Genomic DNA, 25,784 nt, shown 5'->3' on the forward strand with positions numbered 1-25,784 from the left:
TGATTCTTGTTCTAGGGTATTCTGCAATAATTGTCCTGCCCCAAGAATTCTTACTGAGGGTTCTGATACTTGGTCTCTCTTTTTCCCAAGAAAATTGCAGGGAAGGAATTTTGTAAACCATACTTATGACATAATTGAGAGCTATTATTATCACAAATGGTGTGTTCAAAGGGAGAGTTTCCAGTTGGCCATCTGAACCCAAACATGATGCTTTAATAACTAGCTGATACATGAATTCTAACTTATTTTGGTGGGGAGGGCTTTTTTTAAACCAGAGACTGAAATAGTTAGACACCATTTCACAATCACTGAAAACTAAAAAACATTAACACCACATCTGGCTAAAGTCTAAATTAAAAGCAAAGGCTCTCTCCATATCTCTCCATATAAAAAAAAACTAGGATGATTTTTTTAAGTCTCTTGACAAATGGCCCTTACACTTAAAAGAAGCAACATTTAGTTTATATCGTGTGAATTTTATCCCATTTTTAGTCACTTCATATATAGCTCTTTTCTGTCAGACCATAATTAGGTGCCTTTGTCATAAAAATAGCACAGTCTAAAAATTACATTGTAGGAGTGTTTTCATTCCTTTGCATTAACATCAACGTGTCTATTTCTATGACGTCAGCTATCCAGCTCTAATCTAAAAATAAAGCTTTTCACAGATAAATCTAAAGCAAGTGAGATTTTCATTAAAAAGCCTGGCCCATGTTTATCTGAGATTCTTCAAGTAGCATTGGCCATCATTTCCCTCAATCAATTCATCTGCATTTGCTCAAGGATTTTTGCAAAGCACTGGGCATAGAAAAGAAAGACAAAAGTGCTTCCTACCCTCAAGGAGATTATATTTTATCAAAGAAAATGACATATATACATCTCAGAAAGAAATGGAAGGGGGAGGAGGAGGAGGAGGAAGAGAAGGAGGAGGAACAGAGAAAAAAAGAGAGAGAAAGAGACAGACCAATAGAGGAGAGACAGAAAGAGAGAGAGAGAGAGAGAGAGAGAGAGAGAGAGAGAGAGAGAGAGAGAGAATATAGAAAATAAAATTTTTGTAAGAATAGAGAAACTAGAAGCTGTGAGGAGACAGAGAGCTCAGGAAAGGTCTAATGTGGAAGGCAGTGACTGAGTTGTCTTACAGGAAGCTAGGGATTTCTAGAGGCAGAGGTGAAAATGGAATATATCACTGAAATGGAGGACAGTCTGTTCAAAGAAATGAAGATGAGAGGTAGATTGATGTGAGTGAAAAACAGCAGAAAAATCTTAAAAAGTATCATAAATTTAAAGTTGGAATAGGGCTTTATGAGCCATCTAATTCCAATGCTTCATTTTACAGATAAGAAAAATGAAGCCCCAAAAGGTCCAATTACTTACATACTAAAGCCTTGCTATGTGTACACACACACATGTACATACATGTGTGTATATATGTGTGGGTATGTTATATATATATAATTTACCACTGAATCATGAGGTTGAGATCCCTTGATCTAGACTGAATGAGTCTAATTATTAGTGTGATTGTGCCCTTTAAGCTATAGAAAAACTTTCCAGCTTCACTTGTATCAAAAGAGAGCCTGGGCATGGAATTATGGAATCTCAGTGATGGCAGGGGAAACTCAGCCATCCTTTGAACAGACCCCATATGAATCATGACTCCTCTGTACAAAACTGATAAGAAGAGATCCACCCAGTCTTAAGAACCTCTAGAGAAGTAGTCTATTATTTTTTTTCAGCTAGTCCATACAATTTCTTCCTGACAAATCTCATCATAAGGAATGCTTTTCTATGTTGAGTGAAATCACTCTCCTTGTATTTTCCATCCAGTAGTCTCCATTTGGAGCTTTGGCTCCCCTGGAAACAACACACCTGCAGGTGGTAACTACTTGATACCAGCCATCAATCATAAAATAAATTTAAGACCAGTGTCTCAATCACTGCAAATGTGGAAGGGAAGGGGAGGTGTTCCCAAACACACAAAAAAAGTAATAGTCAAAAACATCTCTGAAAGCTATAAAGAAAAAGAGACTGTATCTAATTATGGGAATACCTCTTCTCAACCACACAGATTTACAATAATATAATGGGAATCACAAGATGATTCAGGATAGAATGTGCTATAGAGTCAACCAAAAATATTCTAAAATATTTGAGGAACCTGTTCCTTGAAAGATAAGTGTTTTGGGAATCATAAGACCCAGGTCAAAATCCTTCCTCTGATGTTTATTGCCTCTATGACTCTGAGCAAGTTACTTATACTCCCTGAAGGTTAGCTTCATTGACTGTAATGTCATGGGATTGGATGATGTGGATCTTTTTGATCCTATGACAAATTTAATTATCAGAAACGGAAGAGATGTCAAATATGTGGCTGACAATACTCTGAAGAGGTACCTGAAACAGATTAAAATATAATGGGGGAAACAGTTAACAAAAAAAAAATGAAAATACAATTATAAGAGAGATTATATTAATTTGTAGTTTTCTGACTCAAGATGTTACCAGCAGGGATCCTTAAGTATGGCTTAACACCCACCCTTTCATTTCTATTAAAATATGATACCACTGAATTATAGAAAGGGGGAATAGGCTCAACAAGGATATAGAAGAGTGTAGGGAAATAAAACAAAAAGTAAAGTTTAACCAGAATATAAAACACAGGAAGAATATTGTGAAATAGAATTTGAAAGATTCGTTGGATCCAGTCTCAAGAGGACCTTAAATGCCAGGCAAAGGAGTTTTTATGAGCCAGAGGGAATAATTGAGAGTTTTTGAGCAATAGAGTGACATGCATATTAGGAGAGCAGAACTGTAGTTAAGAAGAATATTTTGTCATCTGTGTGTGAAGTATAAATTATAAGGAAGAGACGGGAAGTAAAAAGACTTTAGGAGGTTATGGTTGAGCAAAAAGGTGACACTTTTATGTTGTCATTTAGTAAATGTCTGTAAAATGGATAAATGAATGAATGACAGCAGTATGAGTGAGGAAAAAGGCATCATGGAAGAGAAGGGACTTGGAGCTATTCCTTGGGGTAATGGTTGAATGTGAACAAATGCAAGGAAAGCAAAGGAAAACAAAATGAGTAAACACCTAGAGGGTAGGAATGAGCATGGACATCTGCAGGACAGTAATTATATAATATTTCCAGACGTGCTCAGATATTTAATTAATGGGGTTAGCATTAATTGACAAGCCGTCCCCTAGCACGTCAAACTCCATACTCGCTCTGATGCAGATTAAGATGAACAACACGCCAAAACATAAGGGATGAGAAATGAGATGGCAGCCTCATCCTGCTTCCACCCAAGAAAGCCCCAGCTTATTTGGAAGGAACCCAGGGACATTAAATTATGAAATTTTTCAGACAGTCCTGCCTCCCAGCAAAGATAAACCATTTACTCTATAAAAATGACACTCTCACCGATCCATTTATGCAAGGGACATCATCATAATGAAGTGCCATCCCACTGGGGTGAGCATATCCATTGGACGCACTGCCGAGATAGGGATTTGTAGAGATACCACGTCTGTTCATAAAGCTAAAAGAGAGAAAATTATGTTTAAGATATACAAAATAATCCATTCCCCCACTTAAAAAAAAATCAATACATCAAGGAGCCTTTGTTACAGCAGAATTGCTCCCATATATATTTATTACCATACGCTATTTTTTATAAACCCCTACAATATTTTTAATTCTTTGGGATAAGGATCATGTCTTCAATACCTCCATAATGCTGTAGACCTCTGCATATAGAAGATACTTAATAAAAGTTTACTGAATGAATAAGTTGAATGAAGGAAAGAATAAGTGTTTATAATAATTATTGAATATATAGTGCTATAATGATTACAATATATTTTGCATACATTATCTTATGGGATTCTCACCTATGAATAAAGCAATAAAGACATTATTAGCTCCATTTTATAAATTAGGAAATTAAGACTCAGATCAGTTAAATGAAATAGAAAATACACAAAGCACTTTCAGATCCAGGTTTCTCCTGACTGACAAGTCTAGTTCTTTTTCCAAAGCATCATCCTTCCTTATTTTTATTGAGCACCACACTTTTAATTCTCTGATGGGTGACATAAATGAAAAACATAGTGCCTAGAAGTAAGAGTAGCACATATTAGAACTAAGACATTCTAATTCTATTAGAACTAGGAAGGCCATATGTGTTCCAAATCGTTACAAAGAGGGATAATATTAATGAAAACGTATCTGAGGTTTCCTAGCACTCCTAGTACATTGCTTAAGATGACAAAAGATGAAACTGATCAATGTTGAACTGGTCGTGGGAACGATAGGCACACTAATGCATTGTTTATGGAGCTGTGAATTGGTCCAAGCATTCTGGGAACATTTGGAATTATATTAAAAAAGTGACTAAAATATCCATGACCCTTTATCTAAAGATTTCACTAAATATATCCCAAGGAGGTCAATGACAACAACAACATAAATCTTCATGTATGTCAAAATTATAGCCACAGCATTTTTGTAGTAGTATTTAAGTCAGTAAATGAGCATTTGTTAAGTATTTACTAAGTAGTTACTATATACAAAGCATTGAGTTAATTATTGGGAATAAAAAGCAAGGCAAAAAACACAATCCTTGACCTCAAGGAATACACAATTGATGAATACAAAATAAAAATCATGATAATTTTATATTATTATATTACATAATGTATTGTATTGTATTGTATTGATGTGTAAATAATCAGTAACAAGTTGTTACTGTACATATTCTGTCAAACCAAGATATGGACAAGATAAATTGTGAACAATCTCAAAGGGAAGGAACTAACAGAAAAGGAAATGAGGTGGGGCTGAAAAAAGTCTCCCATATAAACATAATTTGCATTGTGATGAAAGCAGCAAGGAAGGGAGGGGAAGAGGAACAAATAACATTCCAGATCAGCAAAAGGGAAGAGAATAATCATTCACACAACACCTACTATGTGCCAGGCAGTGTTCTTTTACAAATATTATCTCATTTGATCCTTACAAAAATTACCTTGTAAGGTAGATACAAGTTAAGGAAACAGAGGTTAAGTGACCTCCGAAGGATCACATAGCTAATAAGTGACTACCAGAACATTTGAACTCCGCTCTTTCTGACTCCTAGCCAAATGCGCTATCCTGTGTAATCTAGCTACCATAAAAATGGAAGAGATTACATTCAAAGAATTGCCTGAAGGCACATGTGAGAAGTACATGGTCAGAAATAAAGTGTAGAAAAATGGGAAGGTGTAAGGTTGTGATGGGCTTAAAATGTCCAACACAGTATTCTGTATTTTACCCTGGAGGTAAAAAGGAATCCCTCAATTTAGTGAGTAGGAATTGGCTCTATATCTTTGCAACAGCTGAATGTTGCAGTGAATGCAGTGAAATATCCAACTGACAGACTATCACAAGGTCTATGCACAAGGAAATGAGAGCACCATGCTGATGACTTTGTGACTGGAGACAATGGTGCAAATATAAGAAAAGAACGAAAAAAGAAGGGAGAAAATGGCAAGGTTTGGCAATGATTTATACAAGGAGTTAAATGTTAAGAGAAGAGTTATGAGAATGATATAGTAAGATTGTGAGTCTGGGTGGCTAAGAGAAGAGCAGTACCCTCCATAGTAATAGGAAAGTTGAAAAGAGAAAATGGTTTTGGGGGAAAGAAAAGTTGCTTTGGACTTACTGAGTTTAAAGTGCCTATAGGCCAACCAGCTTAATTAGTACAAATAGTTTGCCTCTTTGAAACAGAAAAGGAAGGATTTGCCTTTAATAAGGAAGGACACTTTCTAGGCTCAGAGTTGTCATAACCAAGTCTGATCATGAAACTTCTCTATTTAAAAGTCTTCAGTGGCCCCCTTTGCCTACTAAATAAAATATAAAATCCTTGTACTATCACTTAAGGGTTTCTGCAATCTGGCTCTAGCCTACCATTCCAGTTTTATTTCTTCCTGCTCTTCCCTGCATGAACTTTATGTTAGCACTAACCTGAACTATTCCTCTAGCTATCTCTTACCTCAATCCTTTGTTCTAATGGAACTCTATATATCCAACGGCCTGTCTCTTTATCCTGTACTCATCTGTTGATATCTTTGGCTCCAATGACCATCTCCTTCTCCTGTATCTATCTGTTGGTATCAATGCCTCCAGTGGTCTCTTCCCAATCCTTTTTCTCTCTATTGATATCTACCCTATCCTTCAATGCCTAACTCAGTGATTATCTTCCCTATAGAAGCTTTCCCTGACGCCTGTCTCATCTTAGTTGAAAATATTCCTACTTGCTCCCACTTCTCATCACTTCTTCTTGTATACTTTTTTCTTGTATACTTATAGTCTACTTCTCTTGTTTTTTTTTCTTTTTAAAAATTGTATTTATTTTATATTTCCCCCAGTTATATTTAAAACATTTTTAATATTTATTTTTAAAACATTTGAGTTACAGATTCTATTCCTTCTCTCCACCCTCAGTCCCCATTAAGAAACCACATGTGAAATTATGCAAAACATTTCCATAAAAGTCATGCTGTGAAACAAAACATAGATCTTCCACCCCAATAAAAAAAAAAATCTCAAGAAAAATAAAGTTAAAAAGGGAGAGAGAGGGAGGACACACACACACACACACACACACACACAGAGAGAGAAAGATTGTGTGTGTGTGTGTGTGTGTGTGTGTGTGTGTGTGTGTGTGTGATCATGGAGGACTTTCAAGGATTTTTTTCTGAGATCATTCTGCTCATCATTACTCATAGATCAATAATATTCCATGACAATCACATTCCACAATTTATTCAGCCATTCTCCAATTGATGGGCATTTCCCCAATTCCCAATTTTTTGTCCTAAGAAAAAATATGCTACAAATATTTTTGTACAATCAGGTCCTTTTCTTTTTTTTCTTTTAAATCTCTTATGGCATTCATATCTAGTAGTGGTATTGTTAGCTCAAAAGATATGCTTGAATTTATAGTCCTTTAGGGATAGATCATATATTTAGATCATTTATCAATTGGGGTATGACTCTTAATTTTTATAAATTTTACTCAATTCCATTTATATCATAAATATTTGTATCTTTATCCTGTTTCCTATTAGACTGTAAACTCCTGAGAGTATTACCTTTACATCTATATCCTTAAATGTTTTTGCTTTTCTTGTACTCCAAGTACGAAACCTTAAATACAGTAGTTGCTTAGTAAATATCCATTAAATGAATGGATGACTGCAAAGGATGCTATGGAAGAAGGTGGGGAGGGTACAAGCAATTTTTAATTGGCTACTATGTGCCAGGTACTATACCTTAAGATCTTTACTAATATTACTTCATTTCATTTAGAGAAGAGGATTTCTAGTATACTGAAAGATAATTTGAACAAATGATCTCTAAGATGGTTTTCAACTCAAAGATTATTCCATAATTATACTATATCAAGTGAATTTTTTAAATCATCATTTGGAAATCTGTAATTACTTCATTATTTAAGACCAAAATCATGCATATCCTTTTCTTGTTATTGTTCATAAAATTATTATGGGTTTTAGATTTTTTTAAATTACCTTAAAGTTTCCTTCATCAAAACCCAAGTGAAATCCAGATTAGGAAATAACATGTTTAAGGTGCCATGAGGCAATGGGTTTGAATTCCAGCTTTGCTAACTCTGAATCCTAAGCTCTTCTCTCTACCTAACAATATCTCCCATGTTCAGATACAAATTTGGGAAGAGAGTGAGAAGAGTGACACTCAAGGGAAGAAAACTACAGATGGCAAAACTGAAGAGAAATAAACTCATTAAGAGCTAATAGTTAACATTTAGATGGTGATTCAGGTTTTGCAAAGTGCTTTAGAAATATTATCTCAGTTAAAGTTCATCTTGGGAAGTATGCATTGTTATTACTGCCATTTTGGAGATAAATCAATTGAAGAAAACAGAGGTTAAGTGATTTATACAAATCCTGAGGCTGGATTTGAATGCAGGTCTTCCTGACACTATAGCTCCTGGTCTATCCAATGCATCAATTCAATGCAATTCAATAAGCTATTTGCCAATCACTGTGCAAAGCAACCTCTAAAATGGGAGACTGGGAGGAGGGTGGTTAACATTTTTCTGTTCTCTCCATTTTTACTCTAGGTTCTTCTATGTTCTATTTTGTTGAGTTGTTTAAAAAAAAAATTAAAGACAGAAAAGAAATATAAAGAGGGGGAATGAGGTCTTATAAAAAGCTGTGAGAGGAGAAATTCTTCAACAAAGATAGAAATGTAATTCCAACCTCAAAGAAGTGTGCAGAAATAGTATTTAAGGATTAAGATCAGCATTAGATTTATAGGCTCCCTTTTTCAGCATCATCTGACAAAAGAAATGAATTCAAAGTAAGGTTATACTTCCCTCTAGTGGAAAGAAAGTAATCTTACATTCATTCTCTTTTCCCTATCTTAAGTGTTAACGAAATGTTGAAAGAATTGGGGTTTAAATTGCTCATCTTGGTACAAGACATTTTAATATTTCTGATGTATATTTCTCATTTGGCCAGACTCAATCCTTGAATGAATGAGAGGAAACTGGTTATTGTGAGACACTGTTGTTTAATACATATTCAATGGACTTGGGGATCAGAAATTAGTGGTTTAGCTCTACTGTTTACTATATAGCAGATGTGACCTTGAACAAGTCAATTTCTTTCTCAGATACTCAATTAGGTGCCATATTGGGCAAAGGATTGGACTTAGGGTCAAAAATCCCTGAGTTCCAATCACGTCTCAGACATTTACTAATTTTGTGATCCTGGGGCAAGACACGAAATTTCTATTCAACCTGTTTCCTCATCTGCAAAACAGGTATAATAGCACTAATTCATGAAGTTGTTGTGAGGATCAAGTTGAAAGCATTTGGTACATCTTAAAGCATTAAATCATCTGAACTAGGTCTCTTCTAGCCCTGACTCCATATGACTGAAATAAGGAGAAATCTAGAGGACAAAAGTTAAAAAAAAAAAAATTCTGAACCTAAGGAAATCTTTCTCTTTATGCACCTTACTTTATTTAAAAATCATGGCTAAATCATATCCAGAGAGAACTATGGAGAATGGATGTGGATCAAACATAGTATTTTCACTTTTTTTGTTTATTTTCTTTCTCATGATATTTTCCCCCTCTTGGTCTGATTTTTCTTGTACAACATAGACAAATATGAAAAAATACCTAAAAGGATTGTACATATTTAACCTATATCAGATTGTCTTGAGGCAGGTAAAGGAGAGAAGGAGAAAAATTTGGATCACAAAAAAATGTTGAAAATTATCTTTACATATATTTGGGAAAATACTATTAGGAAGGGAAATAGTAGATAATCCAGAAACTGAATTTCTATGTATATTATCTTTAATATCTCTGTGGGACATAAAAGAATCATGAACTCTTATGGGGGAATGGTAACAGAAGTCACCTCAATCAACATCAATCCCAAAGAAGGAGAAAGGAAGTGACTGGTGAGAAGTCCAACAATATTCACAGAGCTTATTAGAATAAGTTCCCATACTGTGCTTCTCCCTGCATTACATTGCTTCTCACACATTGTGATGATTCAGACAGATACTTGAAGCAAATAAGCAGAAAAGGAGACGGAAAGTGAATGGTGATATGTCCAACGGCACTCAGAGAGTCTAGATTAGAATCTAAGCTCCCATATTGTGCTTCCCATTATGCTACATTGCCTCACACATTGAGATGATCCAGCCAGACACTCGAATCAGAAATAGGCAGCACTTCAGCTGGCATCCCCAAATGTTGGTAAACGATTGCAATATTTGACAATCTAATAGTTCAGAGAAGAAAATAAAATATTGGCAGAATCCCAACATTCAAATGCCAAATGACAGATGGACTAATGATAAATGTTTTCTTGTCAATACTGAATATTTCTTGATCTTTTTTTTTTCCTCTGTGTATCTTATTTACTGGTTCATTACAACTTCCCCAACATTGTGATGTGGGGAGCAGAGGAAGGTTAAAAAATCCGGCTGAGTGAGCCAAGAATTGGGGGAGAAAACTTTCAGAACAATTTCTGATACAAACACAAAATCCAAAACTTCTCATGAAAAATAAACTCTCTGAATATGTAAGTTTCAGTGTTTTTTTCATCATTAATTGCTTAATATATTATTATTAAATATATTGCTTTGTCCAGGAGATATATCCTTATTATTGCTGTCATTATTGTTATTTTTATTATTCACTGTCTTCTCCCTACAATTTAGTGTTCACATTTCCCCCATAATCAGTCACATTTAATGTTAGACACAGAAGTCCATCATACCATAATTTTAACTAGCTCCTAATTAGTGTAGAACACAAGAAGAAAATTTTACTTCCAAGCTTTCCTATTCTGAAATTCCTCACCCAAATCCCTTCTTTTTTTAGGTTTTTACAAAGATCAAGAATTTTTGCTAAAAGAGGAAATACTAAATGTTAGATCTACAAGAGGCAGAATAGCACACAGAATGTTGGATGTGGAAGGGATGCGAGAATATAAAGTTGTCACAGTGGGTAATTCTAGCTTTGGAATCACTCAAGAAGACTTGAGCAAGAAGACACTTGCTATGAGACTTTTGGTAAGTCACATAGACTCTCAGCCTTAGTTTCCTGATCTGTATAATTAGAATAATAATAGAACTTATCTAAAAAGACTGTTGTGGGGAATCAAATGAGAAATCGTATGGAAAGCATTTTGCAAATGTTGAAGTGCTATAGAAATGTTAACTATATTAACTGCATTAGTAATGTTAGGATTATTGATGATGATGATGAACAGAGAACATCATTTTTCAAAGGACTCTTGAATACAAAATGTTAGGAAAGACCTAAAAGATCACTCATACTCATTCGAAAAAATAAAGCTCAATAGAAGTGTTCCAAAAGCACCCTGGGAGATTTAGGAACAAACCAGTTCTAAAAGCCAGCAGTCAACTGCTTACTCCATAATGTCATGCATATTCAGGATATAAAAAGCCAAGAAATGCCAGTTCAGTTGAACATTGCAGTGGCGTTGCTCACTACCTCCTGTTATAGGCACGTTAATATGGCACTAAAGATGCCCTTGGCCACAAACTGATATGCTTTTTTTTTCCCTTTTTCTTTAAAAAAAAAAAAAATGAAAACTGGGTTTCACATTCCTTTTCCCTGATATGTGGCCCAGCTACATTTGGTTTGGATTAATATTCCATTTGTTTGTAAAGTGAAAGCCAAGTAATATTCTGGGGAGAATGTTTTTATTCAGTCATTCTCTTACATGTGGTTATCACTGTTTGCTGACGGAGACACAAGATGATTGTGAACCTCAGGAAAGCTTTTTGCAGGCCTTATGCTTCCAAATAATGAAGTTAAACAACTCTAAACTCACTTTCTTATAATTCAACCCAAGTGGTATGTAGATTTGGCAAGTTTGGAATGATGGTCTTCACATAAAATCATCTTGCAGTGGAAGAAACATTATAAATTGCGGTAGCTTTTCCTTTTGTCCTAATAGCAACTCCTTACTTTGTATTGATCCTTTGTTATTTACCAGGCACTTTCCAATTACATGGTGGGTATTATTGATCCTACTTTGCAGAGAAGGAAACTGAGGCTAGTAACTCATGAGCTGTATGCAGGTATGGAGCTGGGGAAAGAAACACAGTATCTTGTTTCTAAGCCTAATACACTTTTCACTATATCTTTTTACTTGTATTACTAATCTTAATTTGTAAAGAATCACTGAGCAATAGAACTGAAAGATGATTTTTTTTTGTTGTTATTAATTAGTCACTTCCAACTCTTTATGACCCCATTTGGGATTTTCTTGGCAAAGATCCTAGAATGGTTTCTCATTTTCTTCTCCATCTCATTCTACAAGTAAATTGAAGTAAACAGGGTCAAATGACTTTCCCAGAGTCACACAGTGTCAGTGTCTTGAGGTCACATTTGAACTCAGGACCAACACTGCTCATCATAACACCTAACTACTGTGAGGGAGCCTTACCAATTTACCTAATCTAACAGTTTGATTCTGCAGATAAGGATAATTGACTTGTTGAAGGTTAGTTAAGGTTGGGATTAGCTAATGACTGGGAATCCCACTGGAATTTACTTAATTTTTGCACATCAGTAACAACAGGAAGGCCATAATACCAAAACAATTAATGTCATCCTTCAATAAAGTGCATAAACAAAATTGTAAGGTTTTAAAATAAGGCTCTATTGTGGTTCACACAGAAAAGCAGCAGAAAAAAAAATGTTTCATTTGTATTTAGGAAAACCCCTAACTGGTACTGGGACTTTCCTGTTAAGTTTTCTCTCTGTCTGGGTCACTCAGTTAGCTCTGGTGCCAGTTCTGCCTTGGCTATTCATTCTAAGCTGACTCTGGGCAAATCCCCTTCTGTATCTAGGTTGCAGTAGCCCAATTTGGTTAGACAAGATCAGTTATTCTTAAATTGAAATCTATGGAAAAATTCCAGGAATTGCAACTCTGAATGAGAAAAATATTTTTGATAATTTTTTGGTGATTTTATGTATCTTGCTTTATGCATTTATAACATTATTTTGAGAATGCATGAGATTGATGGTGCACTGGAGAACCATTGGATCTGGAATGGGAAGACTTAGAGATACCTGTGTGATCCTAGGCAAGTTGCTTAAGTTCTGTCTTAGTTTCATGTAAAATAAGGATAACAATACCTACTTCATATAATTGTTATGAAGATAACGAGATCATATATGCAAAATATTATGAAAATCTTAATAGGCTGTAATAAATGCTGCCTTTTACTAAAGTTTTCATAGGCTTCCCTGAACTCATCAGAATCCATGGTGCAAAGGAAAAAAAGGGTTAAAAACTTCTGAACTAGGTGATTACTAAAGTCTTTTCCAACCCTGACCTATGTTTTTAAGTTTTTTCTCAATGTAATATTCAATTTTCTAAGGGTCCTTCCAATGCAAATATTCCAAGATTTCTTCTAACTCTGATACTTTTAAATTGTGGGGATTCTTTTTTGTCAGTTTTAACCTTCTATGTTCTAAGGTCCTTTTCAGCTATAACATTACAGGTCCTAAGGTCCCTTGCAGCTCTAACATTCTTTGCTCTAAGGATTCTTCTAAATGTAACAATCAAATTCTAATGTCCCTTATAGCTCTGGCATTATGTTCTACATATTAAAGTTCCTCCAAGTGCTACCATTCTGGATGTATGTTAGTTTAGTTGTGGGTGATGGTGAAGTCCTTAAATTCCCCCTGAAAGCCAGTTAACTCTGACTAAAGAAAAACCATTTTCCAACTACAGATTTCACTGGTCAAGTTTTCAGCAAGTACTTAATTGCCTAATACTAGTCAAGATAAAGGGGGCTGATCCAACTCTCCCCAACGTACCCCACACACTTTTTTTTAAAGGTAAAACAGGTGGCATGTGTTTTAAATATAGTAAAACAAACTCACAAATGGTTCGAGTTGATTATCTTCATGTTCCAAAGAGTGTTCTTCCTCACATACAGACTTGGTGAGTTTACAACCAGCTATTAATATAATCTATTGTCATTTGCTGATTACATGATTCCACAACTTCACATCTGTTTCCTACATCCACCCGCCTCTCTGCAGCATCACTAACAGACCCTCTTGGGAGGAGATAAATACAAAACAAAAGCCAAAGGAAGATTTGATAGCCTATGGAATCACAGAGTATTAGAATTGGCCACTAGGGATTATTATGGTTTTCCAGTTGTAGAAAATTATACTTTGAGAAGGAAAGAGAATTACATAGATCACAGAGTAAAAAGTATATAGCAGAACTGAGCCTAGACCTGTGCATCTGAAACTTAACCTGTACAAAACTGAACTCATTATGTTTCTCCTGAAACCTTTTTCTTTTCCTAAATTCTTTATTATTGTCAAGGGCAGCATTATTTCTCTTCACCTCCCCCACAATACTGTCACAATCCTCGTGTAGGACTTCAGGAATTATCTTGCACCAGGACTATTGCAAAACAAACAAAAAAAATTGCTGGATGTTCCCTGCCTCAAGTTCTCTCTCTCCCTCCCTCCTCTTTTTTATTTTCTTTTTCCCTCCTTTTCCCTCTCCCTCTCTCCCTCTCCTTCTCTCTCTTTCCTTCTCTCTCTCTCTCTCTCTCTCTCTTTCTCTCTCCCCCTCTACCTTTCCCTCTCACTCTTCCTCCCTCTTCGTTTTTCTCTCCTACTATGGTTATTTGCTGGACAGTTAGGTTGCACAGTGGATAGAGTGCCAAGCTTGGAGTCAGGAAAATGTGAATTCAAATTCAGCTTCAGGCATTTACTAGCTATGTGACTCATTTGGGGATTCCTTCTCCAGCTCATTTTACAGATGAGGACACTGAGAAAAAGAGTATTAAGTAACCTTGTCCAGGATCACACAGCTAGTAAGTGACTGAGGATGGAATTGAACTTAAAAAGTGAGTTCTTTTGACTTCAAATCCAATACTCTAATCATTGCACCATCTAGCTGCCCAGCAACTCTAGTGACTCCCTGCTTTCTTAAAATTAAACATGAAGTCCTGTTTGGCTTTTAAGAGTCCTTCATAACCAAGCTCCATCACAATTTTACATTCTTCCTGCACCATTATCCCTCCATGTATTATATGATCCAGTGATACTGGTCTCCATGCAGTTCCTTGCACAAGACTCACCACCTCCTAACTCTGCATTTTCTCTGAATGGATATCCTTTCCTTAGGATTCTTTAGCTCATTTCTGCCCTACAATTTCCTTGATTTTCTCCAAGTCTCATGCTATGAACATTCTATGATTTAAAATAAAATTCTACTTTCTACAGGAAGTTTTCTGATGCCTTTCATTCTAGAGTCTTCCCTTAGTTGATTCCAATTTATCCTTTATTATAAAATTGTTTGCATTTTATTGGTATATCGTTTATCTCATTGAACTGTGAGTTCCCTGAGATTAGGGACTACCTTTTGCCTTTCTTTGTATTCCTAATACTTAGCATCACGCCTGGCTAATAGCAGGAACTTAAAAAATACTTGCTGGTGACTCCCTTAGCTAGATCTGCTGCAAGATCTATACCAAAAATCCCCAGAGCTTGAGGCTTCCATCTTTATTGTGATGAATGGAAAGCAGTGTGAGATTTAGGGGGAAAAAAAAAGCAAAAGACTTAAAGAATCTGAAAATCTATTACAGTTTAAATTCCAATTTAAATCCCCAGTTAACTCTGCTTAAGGAAAATGGAAAATGATTTTTCTAACTACAGATTTCACTGTTCAAGTTTTCATCAAGTACTTAATTGCTTAATATTAGTCAAGATAAAGGGGGCTGATCCAACTCTCCCCAATGTACCCCACACAGTTTTTTTTAAGGTACAATAGGTGGTAGATGTTTTAAATACAGTAAAGCAAACTCTAGTAAAGCAAATACTAGTTGTATTTCTTAGCCCTAATTTTGACATCTGTAATAATGTGACTTTTCACACAACCTCTTACGATTATTGTAAAAATCATATAAGTTGCTATTTGATTTTAAAAGAAGATTCTTAACTTTTTCTGAGCTATAGTTTCCTCATCTGTAAAATCAGGATGATCTATTCAAACTACCAATAATAGGTTATAATAATAAGGTAAAAAGCGTTTGGTAACCTGAACTGAACAAAACAAATATGAGCAGTTTTTATTCCTAATTCCTCTTTCCCTTCCACATGCCTCTTCTTCTGGCTTCTCCCGCTTCTGCTCTTTTCATCATTTCCATTCCCAGACCTTGAAGCTTCTTTATAGCTATTTTGTCAAAGAAATGTTTCTAGGTGAAAAGATTTTTTTAAAACAATTTTTAGCGACTTTGCATATAAATTCAATAAGTACATTCAATAAAGGCCCTAAAAATTTAGGCTTCATCTTCACAAGAGTCAGAGTCACCTTCATCAAACTACTTGTTTATTAGAAAAGGCAGGCAGGATTGAAATGCCCAAAATATTTTAATAAAGTCAAGACTAATGTGGTCCAACATTGCCCATCTTTAGCTTTCTCTGTAGCAGTGTGCTTTGAAAAGGAGTAAAGATTGATAACATTCGTGCAAATCAAAGTTAATAAGAGAATCATCTCGCTGGGTGAGAGCACAGAGATAGCTGAACACCAACGTTTCCGAAGCCTTGGCCAGTTTGATCCCTTTTCTCTGGTCACAACTTTAGCTTGTCCAGATCTTTTCCAAATTTTGGCACTGAGGATGGGACACAAATTCTCTAATATTTTAAAGGTGGAGGTAGATGGAATATATATTAAATACACTAAATCCAATTTGAACTACTTTTTTGATGTTTAAGAGAAAACTGTTTTTTGAACACATAACTGAAAATTACTTCACTACGGGAACCTCAGCAATATTTAACTCACTGATCGGCATCTTACCAGAATGTCTGTTTGGCTGTTTGGATGACATTTGCAGTCATTTCCACATCAATATAATCATAATGTAGTGCGCCGGGATCAGTGGATGACCCTGTTTCTGCCAATAATATTCCAATCCATCGGCCCATCTCTTCTGATGATGAAGCCTGTTGAGGAAGAGGCAAAGAACAAATATTCAGTTCCATTCTAGGGTCATCTGAATATTTCTTTTCAGTTTTACAATACCATCTTACAGAACATAGTCCCTGTGAATACTGGGATAATAATTAATGATGAAGCCACAAATATTAATAAGTACCCACTTATTATGGCCTATAATCTGTCTATGACATTGTTGATTGAGATATGCAGATATGTCTCATTAGGAATTTGCTGATATGATATCAAAAAAGCCTGGAAATTCTTACATGAACCGATGCTAAGTGAAGTGAGCAGAAACAAGAGAATATTGTACATAGTAACAAGATTATGTGATAATCAACTGTGATGGAATTGTCTCTTTTCAAAAATAAGGTGATTTGAGGTAATTCCAAAGGAGTTGGGATGGAAAGTGTCATTTTCTTCCAGAGAGAGAACTATGGAAATTAATGTGGGTCAAAGCATAGCATAGTGTCTCCCTCTTTTTTTGTTATTACAATTGTTTGCTTGCTTGCTTTTTCTTTCTTTATCATGTTTTTCCCCTTTTGATCTGATTTTTTTTGTACAGTATGATAAAAATAGAAATAAGTTTAGAAGAACTGCTTGTTGTCTTGAGAAGGTAGAGGGAAAAAGAGAAAAATCTGGAACACAAGGTTTTTGCAAAGATGAATGTTGAAAACTATCTTTGCATGTATTTGGGAAAACAAAAAATACTCTTTAAAAAAAAAGAATTTGCTGATAGAGTATGCTGAAGTAAAGAAAATTGGGGAAGGGAATAAGCATTTATGAAGCACTATTAAGTGCCAGGTACTGGACTAAGTATTTCACTAATACATTAATCCTCCTAACAACTTCCTGGGAAGTAGATGTTACTATTATCCTCATTTTTAAAGTTGAGGAAATTGAGGTGGATAGCAGTTAAGTGACTTGTCCAGGATTACACTAGTAAGTATCTAAGGCTAGATTTGAATTCAAATCTTCCAAATTCTGGGCCCAGCTCTGTATCCACTGTACCATCTGGCTCCCTTGAAGGTAATGAGCATAAGAGAGGTATTCTATAACCAGTTCTTCATTTGTGTTATGTTGACAATTCCTGGTATCACTAGGATCAATACTTTTTCTCCTGGCATAGATTATAACTTCTTATCCTGTGTGATTTTTGCTTGTGTTTTTCATAAATTCTCCATACAGAATCCACCTAATGCAATGAATTGCATTCTCAATTGCTTTTAACATTCTAAAGATAGCAATGTAGCTTTCAAACTGTCTCCCCATTATTCTCCAGTCTCACTGCAAGCCGGTCCTTTTCCTTTTCTCTTTGACCATCTATCCATCCGCCCATCTATCTATTAGTTCTAGTTAAAAATCATTATTAATTTTGTAAAAACAAAAGCCAGCCCACTGATATCCACCATGCATTGCCCTTAAGGTCACTGACCTAAATTTTATCATAAAGTACTACATGAGTATACATATGAGCTGTGTGTTTACACACAAGTTATTTAACTTGTTTGAACCTCAATGTCCTAATTTGTAGAATGAGAGTGACAACACCTGTGCTGTATCCCTTAAAAGGTTTTCATGAGAAATGTATCCTGTCAACCTTAAAGTGCTATAAAAAAGTGTAAATCATCCTTTTTTTCCAATAACCAAAACTAAATTTACAACACAAATATACCTACAAATAACAAAATTATTCAGATTTCAGCAAAGTATTCTGCTGTGCTATAAAAGCAATGTGAAAAATACCCATTAATATTGGGTTACGTCTAAAGCAACTTTCTTTAGACCCCATTGTCTTTCTTTTTTTTTTTTATCTCTGGCTCCACATTCACTTGAGAATAAGTTTTAATATGCATATTAAATCATCATGGAAAGAACTACGGACTAACATGGATTTGAGTCCCAACTCTGCCACTTAGTGATTACATCATCCTGGGGGAGTCACTTAAAGAAACTGAGTCTCAATTTCTTCCTCTGTCAAATAAGGAAAATAATTCCTTTCCTATCTACCTCATGGGATTATTGCAAAAAACAAAAATAAAGACAGAGCTGAAACAGAGCTAGGAGTGGAAATGATATCAAGACTACTGAAATAAGACAGACCAGCAAGCATAAGCAGCTGGACCAGCAGCTGCCATGATATCTGATACTCAGCAGCCAGTGATATTAAGGTTGATGAGATTCTTAGCTTTTCCTCCCTGCTCTATTTATGGTTTTCATAACTAGTCCCAGACGGGCCCTTTCAAGTGCTCCCATAAGCAACAGTAGCTCACATTTAGTTCTTATTCTACTTCCATGAGCTACAAAAAAATAGACTGTCACTTAAATAATTAAAAAGTACCATGATTTGGCCATTAGATGGAAGGCACTATATTCAAACCACCAGTCATGTCATTGTGTATGTATCTAGGTCCCCTGCATCAACTTCCTGAAAGGCTTTGATATTTACAATGCTCACTAAAGACCATTAAGTCTGCTCACAATTCTACAATTGACCCTCCCAACAAAGTAGAAGGGAAATAGGAATAATATAGGACTTTGGGAAAGTCCAAATAGGTCTACTACTGGAAATACGTGACAAAATCAATTGTCTGATGGTTCAAGTATGAAGTTATTAATGTAATCAGTCAAAATATATTTATTGTCTACAGCAGGCACAATGCTAAGTCCTGGAAATACAAAGAAAGGTAAAATTCATTCTCTGCTCTCAAGGAGCTCTCAATCTATTGGGAGTGATAACATGAAGACAACTATGAAGAAATAAGATACATGCTGGATAAATTAGTTGTAATCAATAGACGGAAGCCACTGGTAATAAGAGGGAAGGACTGAGAAAAGCTTCTTTCAGAATATGGGATTTTTATTGTAGACCTAAAAGAAGTCAAGGAAACCAGGAGGCAGAAATGAAGAGTTAACTTGGTGGTCAACTTAGAAATTATTGATAGAATCTGTTAAAAATAACAATTACTACTGTTCTCAATATAAATCCTCTACTACAGCTAGATGAGTCTACTGAATAGGTCTTTTCTTATATTTTCAAAATATATGCAAAGATAGTTTTCAATATTCACCCTTGCAAAACCTTGTGTTCCAAATTTTTCTCCCTTTCTTCTCCCACAACCTCGCCTAGACAGCAAATAATCCAATATTTGGATTTGTTAAACATGTGCAATTCTTCTAAACATATTTCCATATTCATCATGCTGTACAAGAAAAATGAGATCATAAAGAAAAAAAAGTAAGTAAACAACAACAAAGGTGAAATTACTATGTTGTGATCCACATCCAGTCCCCTTAGCCCTCTTTTTGGATGCAAATGGCTCTCTCCATCACAAGTCTATTAGAGATGGCCTGTGATTCCTAGTTTTTAATCTGCAGTATTCCACTCCCTGACCATAATGCCTTCATCTCAACATGTATCCTAATGAAGAAGAAGATGATATTGGTGATAGTTAACATTAAAATTTAATACAAAATGTTTCACACAAGTTAACTCATTTGGTCTTCCCATTAATTATCATTATTATTACCAAAATAATACTAATTAGGAACCTTGGGAGTTTATCAATGATAACAATATGAGAGAATCTAGAGTTTTTAAATGTAGTGAAATGACCCTCAAGAGCAAATGATAATTTTTATAGCACTTTATGGTTCCAGCATCCTTGAAATATATGATCTCATTTGATTCTCATCTTAATCTCCCAAATCACCATATGACCAAAGGGGTGAATAAGAAATACCAATGAGTCTGATGTAACATGAGTATCATCCCTGTGGGAACCACGGGAATTGTGGGCTACAGAGCCTGCTATGGAATGAAATGAGGAAATAGACTAGTGATCTGCAACATGCATTTGTTCTTTCATTCATCAAATGATTATGGACACTATGAGATGTTGGACAGCTCTAATTGTCCAGAAGGTTTTCATAATATTGAGACAAATCTCTGCTTCATTTAACTTGTATCCACAGGTCACAAAGGTTTCTAGGTTCCACTGACATCACATTGAACAAATCTATTCTCTTCTACATGACAACTTAGAAAACAGTATCATGAACCTCTAAATTAAAACCTCTCTTTTCTATTTCCAGTCTAAATATAGGGAACAATCAAGCATTTATTAAGCACTTAATATGTACCAGGTACTGTTCTAAGCACTAGGAATAATAATTATTCATTTGTTCTTTCATTCATCAAATGATCATGGACACCATGAGATGTTGGACAGCTCTAATTGTCCAGAAGGTTTTCATAACATTGAGACAAAACTCTGCTCCATTTAACTTGTATCCACAGTTCCTAAGGTTTCTAGGTCCCATTGATATCACATTAAACAAATCTACTCTCTTCTAACTTCTTCTAAACTTCTCTTTTCTAATCTAAATATAGGGAAGAATCAGGCAACAAGCATTTATCAAGAACTTAATATGTACCAGGCACTGTGCTAAGCACTAGGAATAATTAAACCTACAAAAGAAGGATGGTCCTTACTCAGAAGAGCTTACATTTTAATGGGAAAAGACAACATGAAGAAGGAAGCTGAAAACAGGGCAGGAGATGAAATCTGAAAGTCAGAAGCACAGCCAGGAGAGGAATGAAGGTCGGCTATATGGCCCATGCCCAAAACATGCCCAGTTCCGTCATCTAGTCACATAGATTTATATAATAGAAAAAAAAAATAAATACAATATTTAGAGTTAGATGGCTTGGGCTCAATCTTCTCAAAGCAGTTGCCTTCCTGTGTGACCTAGACCTGTTTTTTCTTTTGCAAAATTAGGGAGTTCAATGAGATATTCTCCATAATCACTTCTAGCAAAGTGATCTATGATAGATCTATGATCTAGCCTATCACTTCTCCTTGGCTGCCCAATCTGGAAATTTATTTCACTAATGTTCCCCTAGAAATGCTTTGCCTAAATTTTAAAATATTGTACTCCCGTGTGCTCCATCACATTAAAAACGGGTCTGTTTCATCCCAGCAGAAATAAATTTTAAAATCAGTTAGCATAGGCCTGTAAATACATCCTCTAAAATTTTTGATAAAATACAGATGGAGCTGGAAATGTCAATGCCAGAAAAATAACTGCCTCTTCCACACTTGGCACATCTGGACACACAAAAAGTGGGCACTGATGACTCAAAAATCTAGGCTTCGAAGGGGGCAAAAGGAGGGCAAGAGGCCATCTCCACAGGAAGCTACCCACACCCACTGTGTGGGCTTGATGGGATTGAGCAATATTCTATGAAAACCATCACCACAAGGCTCAGGGCCAACTAGGCCACCAAAGCAGTGGATGACATTTGAGTGAACTTTTGTAAACACACATGTAAGACCTACAACAGGAAACCCACTCTTAGGCTCATCAATGATGAGCCACATTAGAAGTAACAGAAAATTTTCTAATGGCACATTAGAAATCAAACTTAGAGAGACACATAAATCATAAGTCACGTTGTCCAATTTTTCCTCAGCATGTGGGTACTCTACAACAGTGGTATCAAACTCACATAGAGTCCAGGGCCATCAATCCATACATAAAAAGAGCCATAAATTCACTTAGTTTTCAAATATAATATCAATGTATTATTATAATTTTAGTTATTTTGTTAAATATTTCCCACTTACATTTTAATCTGGTTCAGACTTTACTTAAAAATATTGCCAGCCACTTGTGGCCTGCAGATACTTCTGCTCTACAGCATTACTTTCAAGTTGGTCTTTCAAGCTCTACTTGAATACTTCCATGCATGGGGTACTCATTACGCCCTATGCAAGCTCATCCCATTATTAAATAGATTTAATTGTAAGGTGAAATTATAATTTCCCCTAATATTTCAAAACCAAAAAGATCTGCAATTTCACTGGCATGGAAACCGCCCTCATCAAAGTAATTGCAGCCCCTATATAACAACATATGGTCTTCAAGAGTTGACATGGCTGAAAAAATCACTTGAAATCAGTCACATCAGCTGAACTTCTCTGAATCTATTTATCCCAAACAACAAACACATACTTTGTCACTTAGTGACATTTGGCAGGACCTGACAGACCCTTTGAATCACCACAATGATGTATTAGATTAGGAATGTAGTGAAGGATTATCTGAATACTGTTCCAAATTTGCCTCTCCTTATAAAAAGGTCCCTTTGGTAATTCAGTAACTAATTCAACTTTGATAAGGTTCAAGATCCTGATTCCAACTCTCTTTTAGAATGAAAAGTGTTATTACAGAGTACAGCTATAATTTTTAAACAATGAAAGGAAACCTGACTCTTTTGAATGTTTATTAATGTTTCTTAAAAATGCAATTAAAAAATCTTGGAAATGTCACAATAATCTACCCACCTAAATTGGAGCAAAACAATACCAGCTGGCCCTCCTGTGAAGACATTTATGAGATTTAAATATATTCCTATTAAATTTCATCATGAGTTTTAAAAGATGAAATTTAATAAAGTGCCTATGTAAAGGTTAAAAAAAATTAACCACAAAAGTATAGGATAAGGCAGGCAGAGCTAAGAAGCTGTTTTTGTAGAAATACAAAAAAGAACAGCTCACATAAAAAAAAAAAAAGACTCATGAGTTTTAGTGCTCATAGGCTGAATGTGAATTAAGGCATGATGATACTGCTAAAAATAAATAAGACTGTAATTTTGAATTGCAATAACAAAGGTATATACGTTATCTAAATTCTGATGCTATCTTTGACCTTTGCTCAGAACCCATTTGGAATATTGTATTCTGATCTGTGCTTCTTAACAAGCCATGGTATATACTGAGAAAGGGAACAAGATGGCAAGAGGACTGGAAACCACACCAAATAGTAATTTTTTTTTTAAATATTGGGATATATAGCCTGAAGAAGAATAGCCTTAGAAGCATTGACAATTGAGACTTGTCCTTTCTTCTATGATTAAGAGGAACAAAGGCTAAAAAGTAGAGATTTCACCTCCATAGGAGGAAGTACTTTAGAACTAAGAGAAGGACCTCAAAAGGGAATGGAAGTAAATGGATGACCATTCAACTCATCAGAAACATTTTGGAAGGCACTTGCATGTTCCTAAAAAACATTCCAAATTTGAGGATCCCTGACTTTTCTAGGAATGAGTACTCAAAAAAGTAGAAAAGAAAGTTGTTCTAGATTTTTTTAATGTACAGAAAAGTTAACTTGAGGAACTTCAGGAGGCAGAAACACAGTATTTTCAAAACTATTATATTGAATTTATTATACTCTTTAAAAAAATTCTTTTGTATCCAATAAAGATTTATACTTTTACAAATGACTCATTTTTTGATAGCTCCAAACACCACTTCCTATATACCCATTTAGAGGCAACCTAGGCTTCCAAGCCTAACATCTCCAAGAATAGTGTTATTCTCTCCCCAAATCCCCAGATCATTAACCCTGCTTCCAACTTAGCTCCCACATCCATGATCTAGGGAATAAATCTTTGTGGAGAGTTGGATTCTCCCAACAACTGCCTCTGCAAACCTTCAGCCCCTGCCTCAGTAGCCACAGCTACTAAAAATACAAAAAAGAAAGTTCTCATCCTCAAATTCTTAGAAAGTCAAATGGTTTGACATCAGAAATGGTTATGATTCTAGCAGCTAATTAGCATCCACTTTACCATTAAAAGGACTATGGGGCCTTTCCTTCTGCTTTTCAACTGTTACTTATTATATGTGTTCTCTACTATAATGGAGGGAGGGATTATCTTGCTTTTCTATTTATACCCCCAGTGCTTAACACAGATCTTTGCATATGGTAAGTGATTACTAAATGTTTTTCTATCGGTTTGTTTCCATGTGTTAGGCATAAAATAACCTTCCCAAACATAATATTTTTTTAAAAGATTAAAATATTTTTAAAGTACTCAAGAGGCTATTATCAGTACCATTAAAACCATAGCATGGGGTGGGGGTGGGGGGACATTACTGATTTCAGAGTCAACAAGAGCTCAACCTCTGACACATACTGGCTGTGAAACCCTAGTCTACAAGTTCAGTGTCCAAACAGCTCTCTACAATTATAAACCACAGAGCACTTTCGAATCTCCATCAGTAGAGGGAGTTCCTTCATCAAAAATTCCCTAAGCCAATAAAATGACAATAAAATGGAGGGGGAGGGAACGATGAGATTTCAGGCATCATAGTTCATTACCTCAGTTTCCTCACCTACAAAACATAGGGGTTGGGTCTGATAACCTCCAAGTTAAAGAAGAAGCATAAAGGATGCTGCCCACAATATTCCCATTCCAGCTCAAAGTAGATTAAAATGCAATTGGGGAAATAGTTAAAATAAAATAAAATAGATTATGTTGATTTATGATGTTTCAAGTCAATACGGAGCCCAAAAGCCTTCCATTTGAGTCTAGCACCATTGCCTTAGAGTTCTGAATCTATAATCAATGTAGTTATCTCATTTCTCTGTATTAACTTAATTCAATACTTCATGGATTTGTGATTTCGTTGGTTAAAATACTGCTTTAACTGAGGCAGATAACAATCTTTGTGCCTTAACAGACACAATCTTTCAAAGACTATAGCCAAAAATTTCAACAATGTATGAATGACTCACTATAAGTTTTATATAATTTACAAAGTATTGATGAAAAAAAGATAGTCTATCCATTAGACTTCTAAGCTCCTTTAAGACAAGGATAATTTTCTGCTTCTTTTTGTATCTTAGTAGAGGTGCCTGGCACATAAGTAGGTGCTTAATAAATGTTCATTTTTCCTGTTACTATACTCAGAGCATTAATATTATGATTATCCCTATCACATAGATAAGGAAACTGACATCCAAGGAAAAGTGACTTACTCAAGAACAAAGAGTTTATAAAACCCAAAGCTGGGTTTCCTAGCTCTAAATCCAGAATTTTTGCTCCTACCAACATTGGGAAAGTTTTAAGAATGGACGTAACAAAATAACACTCTAGGCTTTGCACAGATAGTATCTATGTTTGGGAGAAAGTTGTTGGTTTAGTATACTTTTTAGAACTAGAAAAAACAATAAAACAACTACTTTAAGAAAGTCTGCTTACTTTAATCCTGAGGATCTCTGACAAAAGAAAAAAAAAAAAAAACCACTTGCTTTTAGTCATTGGAGATATGGATCAAATTTTTAAACTCTTGCCATCATTCAAGATGTTGGATCAACCACTCAAGACCTGAGAAGTACATCCATTCATCTGAATGTTCTGAAACTGGACCTTTATT

The 25,784-nt window shown here is 35.3% G+C and overlaps 1 protein-coding gene across 2 annotated transcripts in view; it reads right to left on the minus strand.

Moving 5' to 3' along the window:
- AFAP1 (actin filament associated protein 1) overlaps positions 1-25,784 on the minus strand; it is a 233,552-nt gene that overhangs the window by 29,663 nt on the left and 178,105 nt on the right. For both annotated transcript variants that reach the window (XM_051965564.1, XM_051965563.1), the window contains exons 11-12: positions 16,420-16,565; positions 3,423-3,540 (exon numbers count right to left, since the gene is read on the minus strand). In XM_051965564.1, coding sequence (XP_051821524.1) covers positions 3,423-3,540; positions 16,420-16,565 — 264 coding nt within the window. The remainder of the gene's footprint in view (positions 1-3,422; positions 3,541-16,419; positions 16,566-25,784) is intronic.

This window comes from Antechinus flavipes, chromosome 6 (genome assembly GCF_016432865.1).
Source record: "Antechinus flavipes isolate AdamAnt ecotype Samford, QLD, Australia chromosome 6, AdamAnt_v2, whole genome shotgun sequence".
Taxonomy (NCBI): Eukaryota; Metazoa; Chordata; class Mammalia; order Dasyuromorphia; family Dasyuridae; genus Antechinus; species Antechinus flavipes.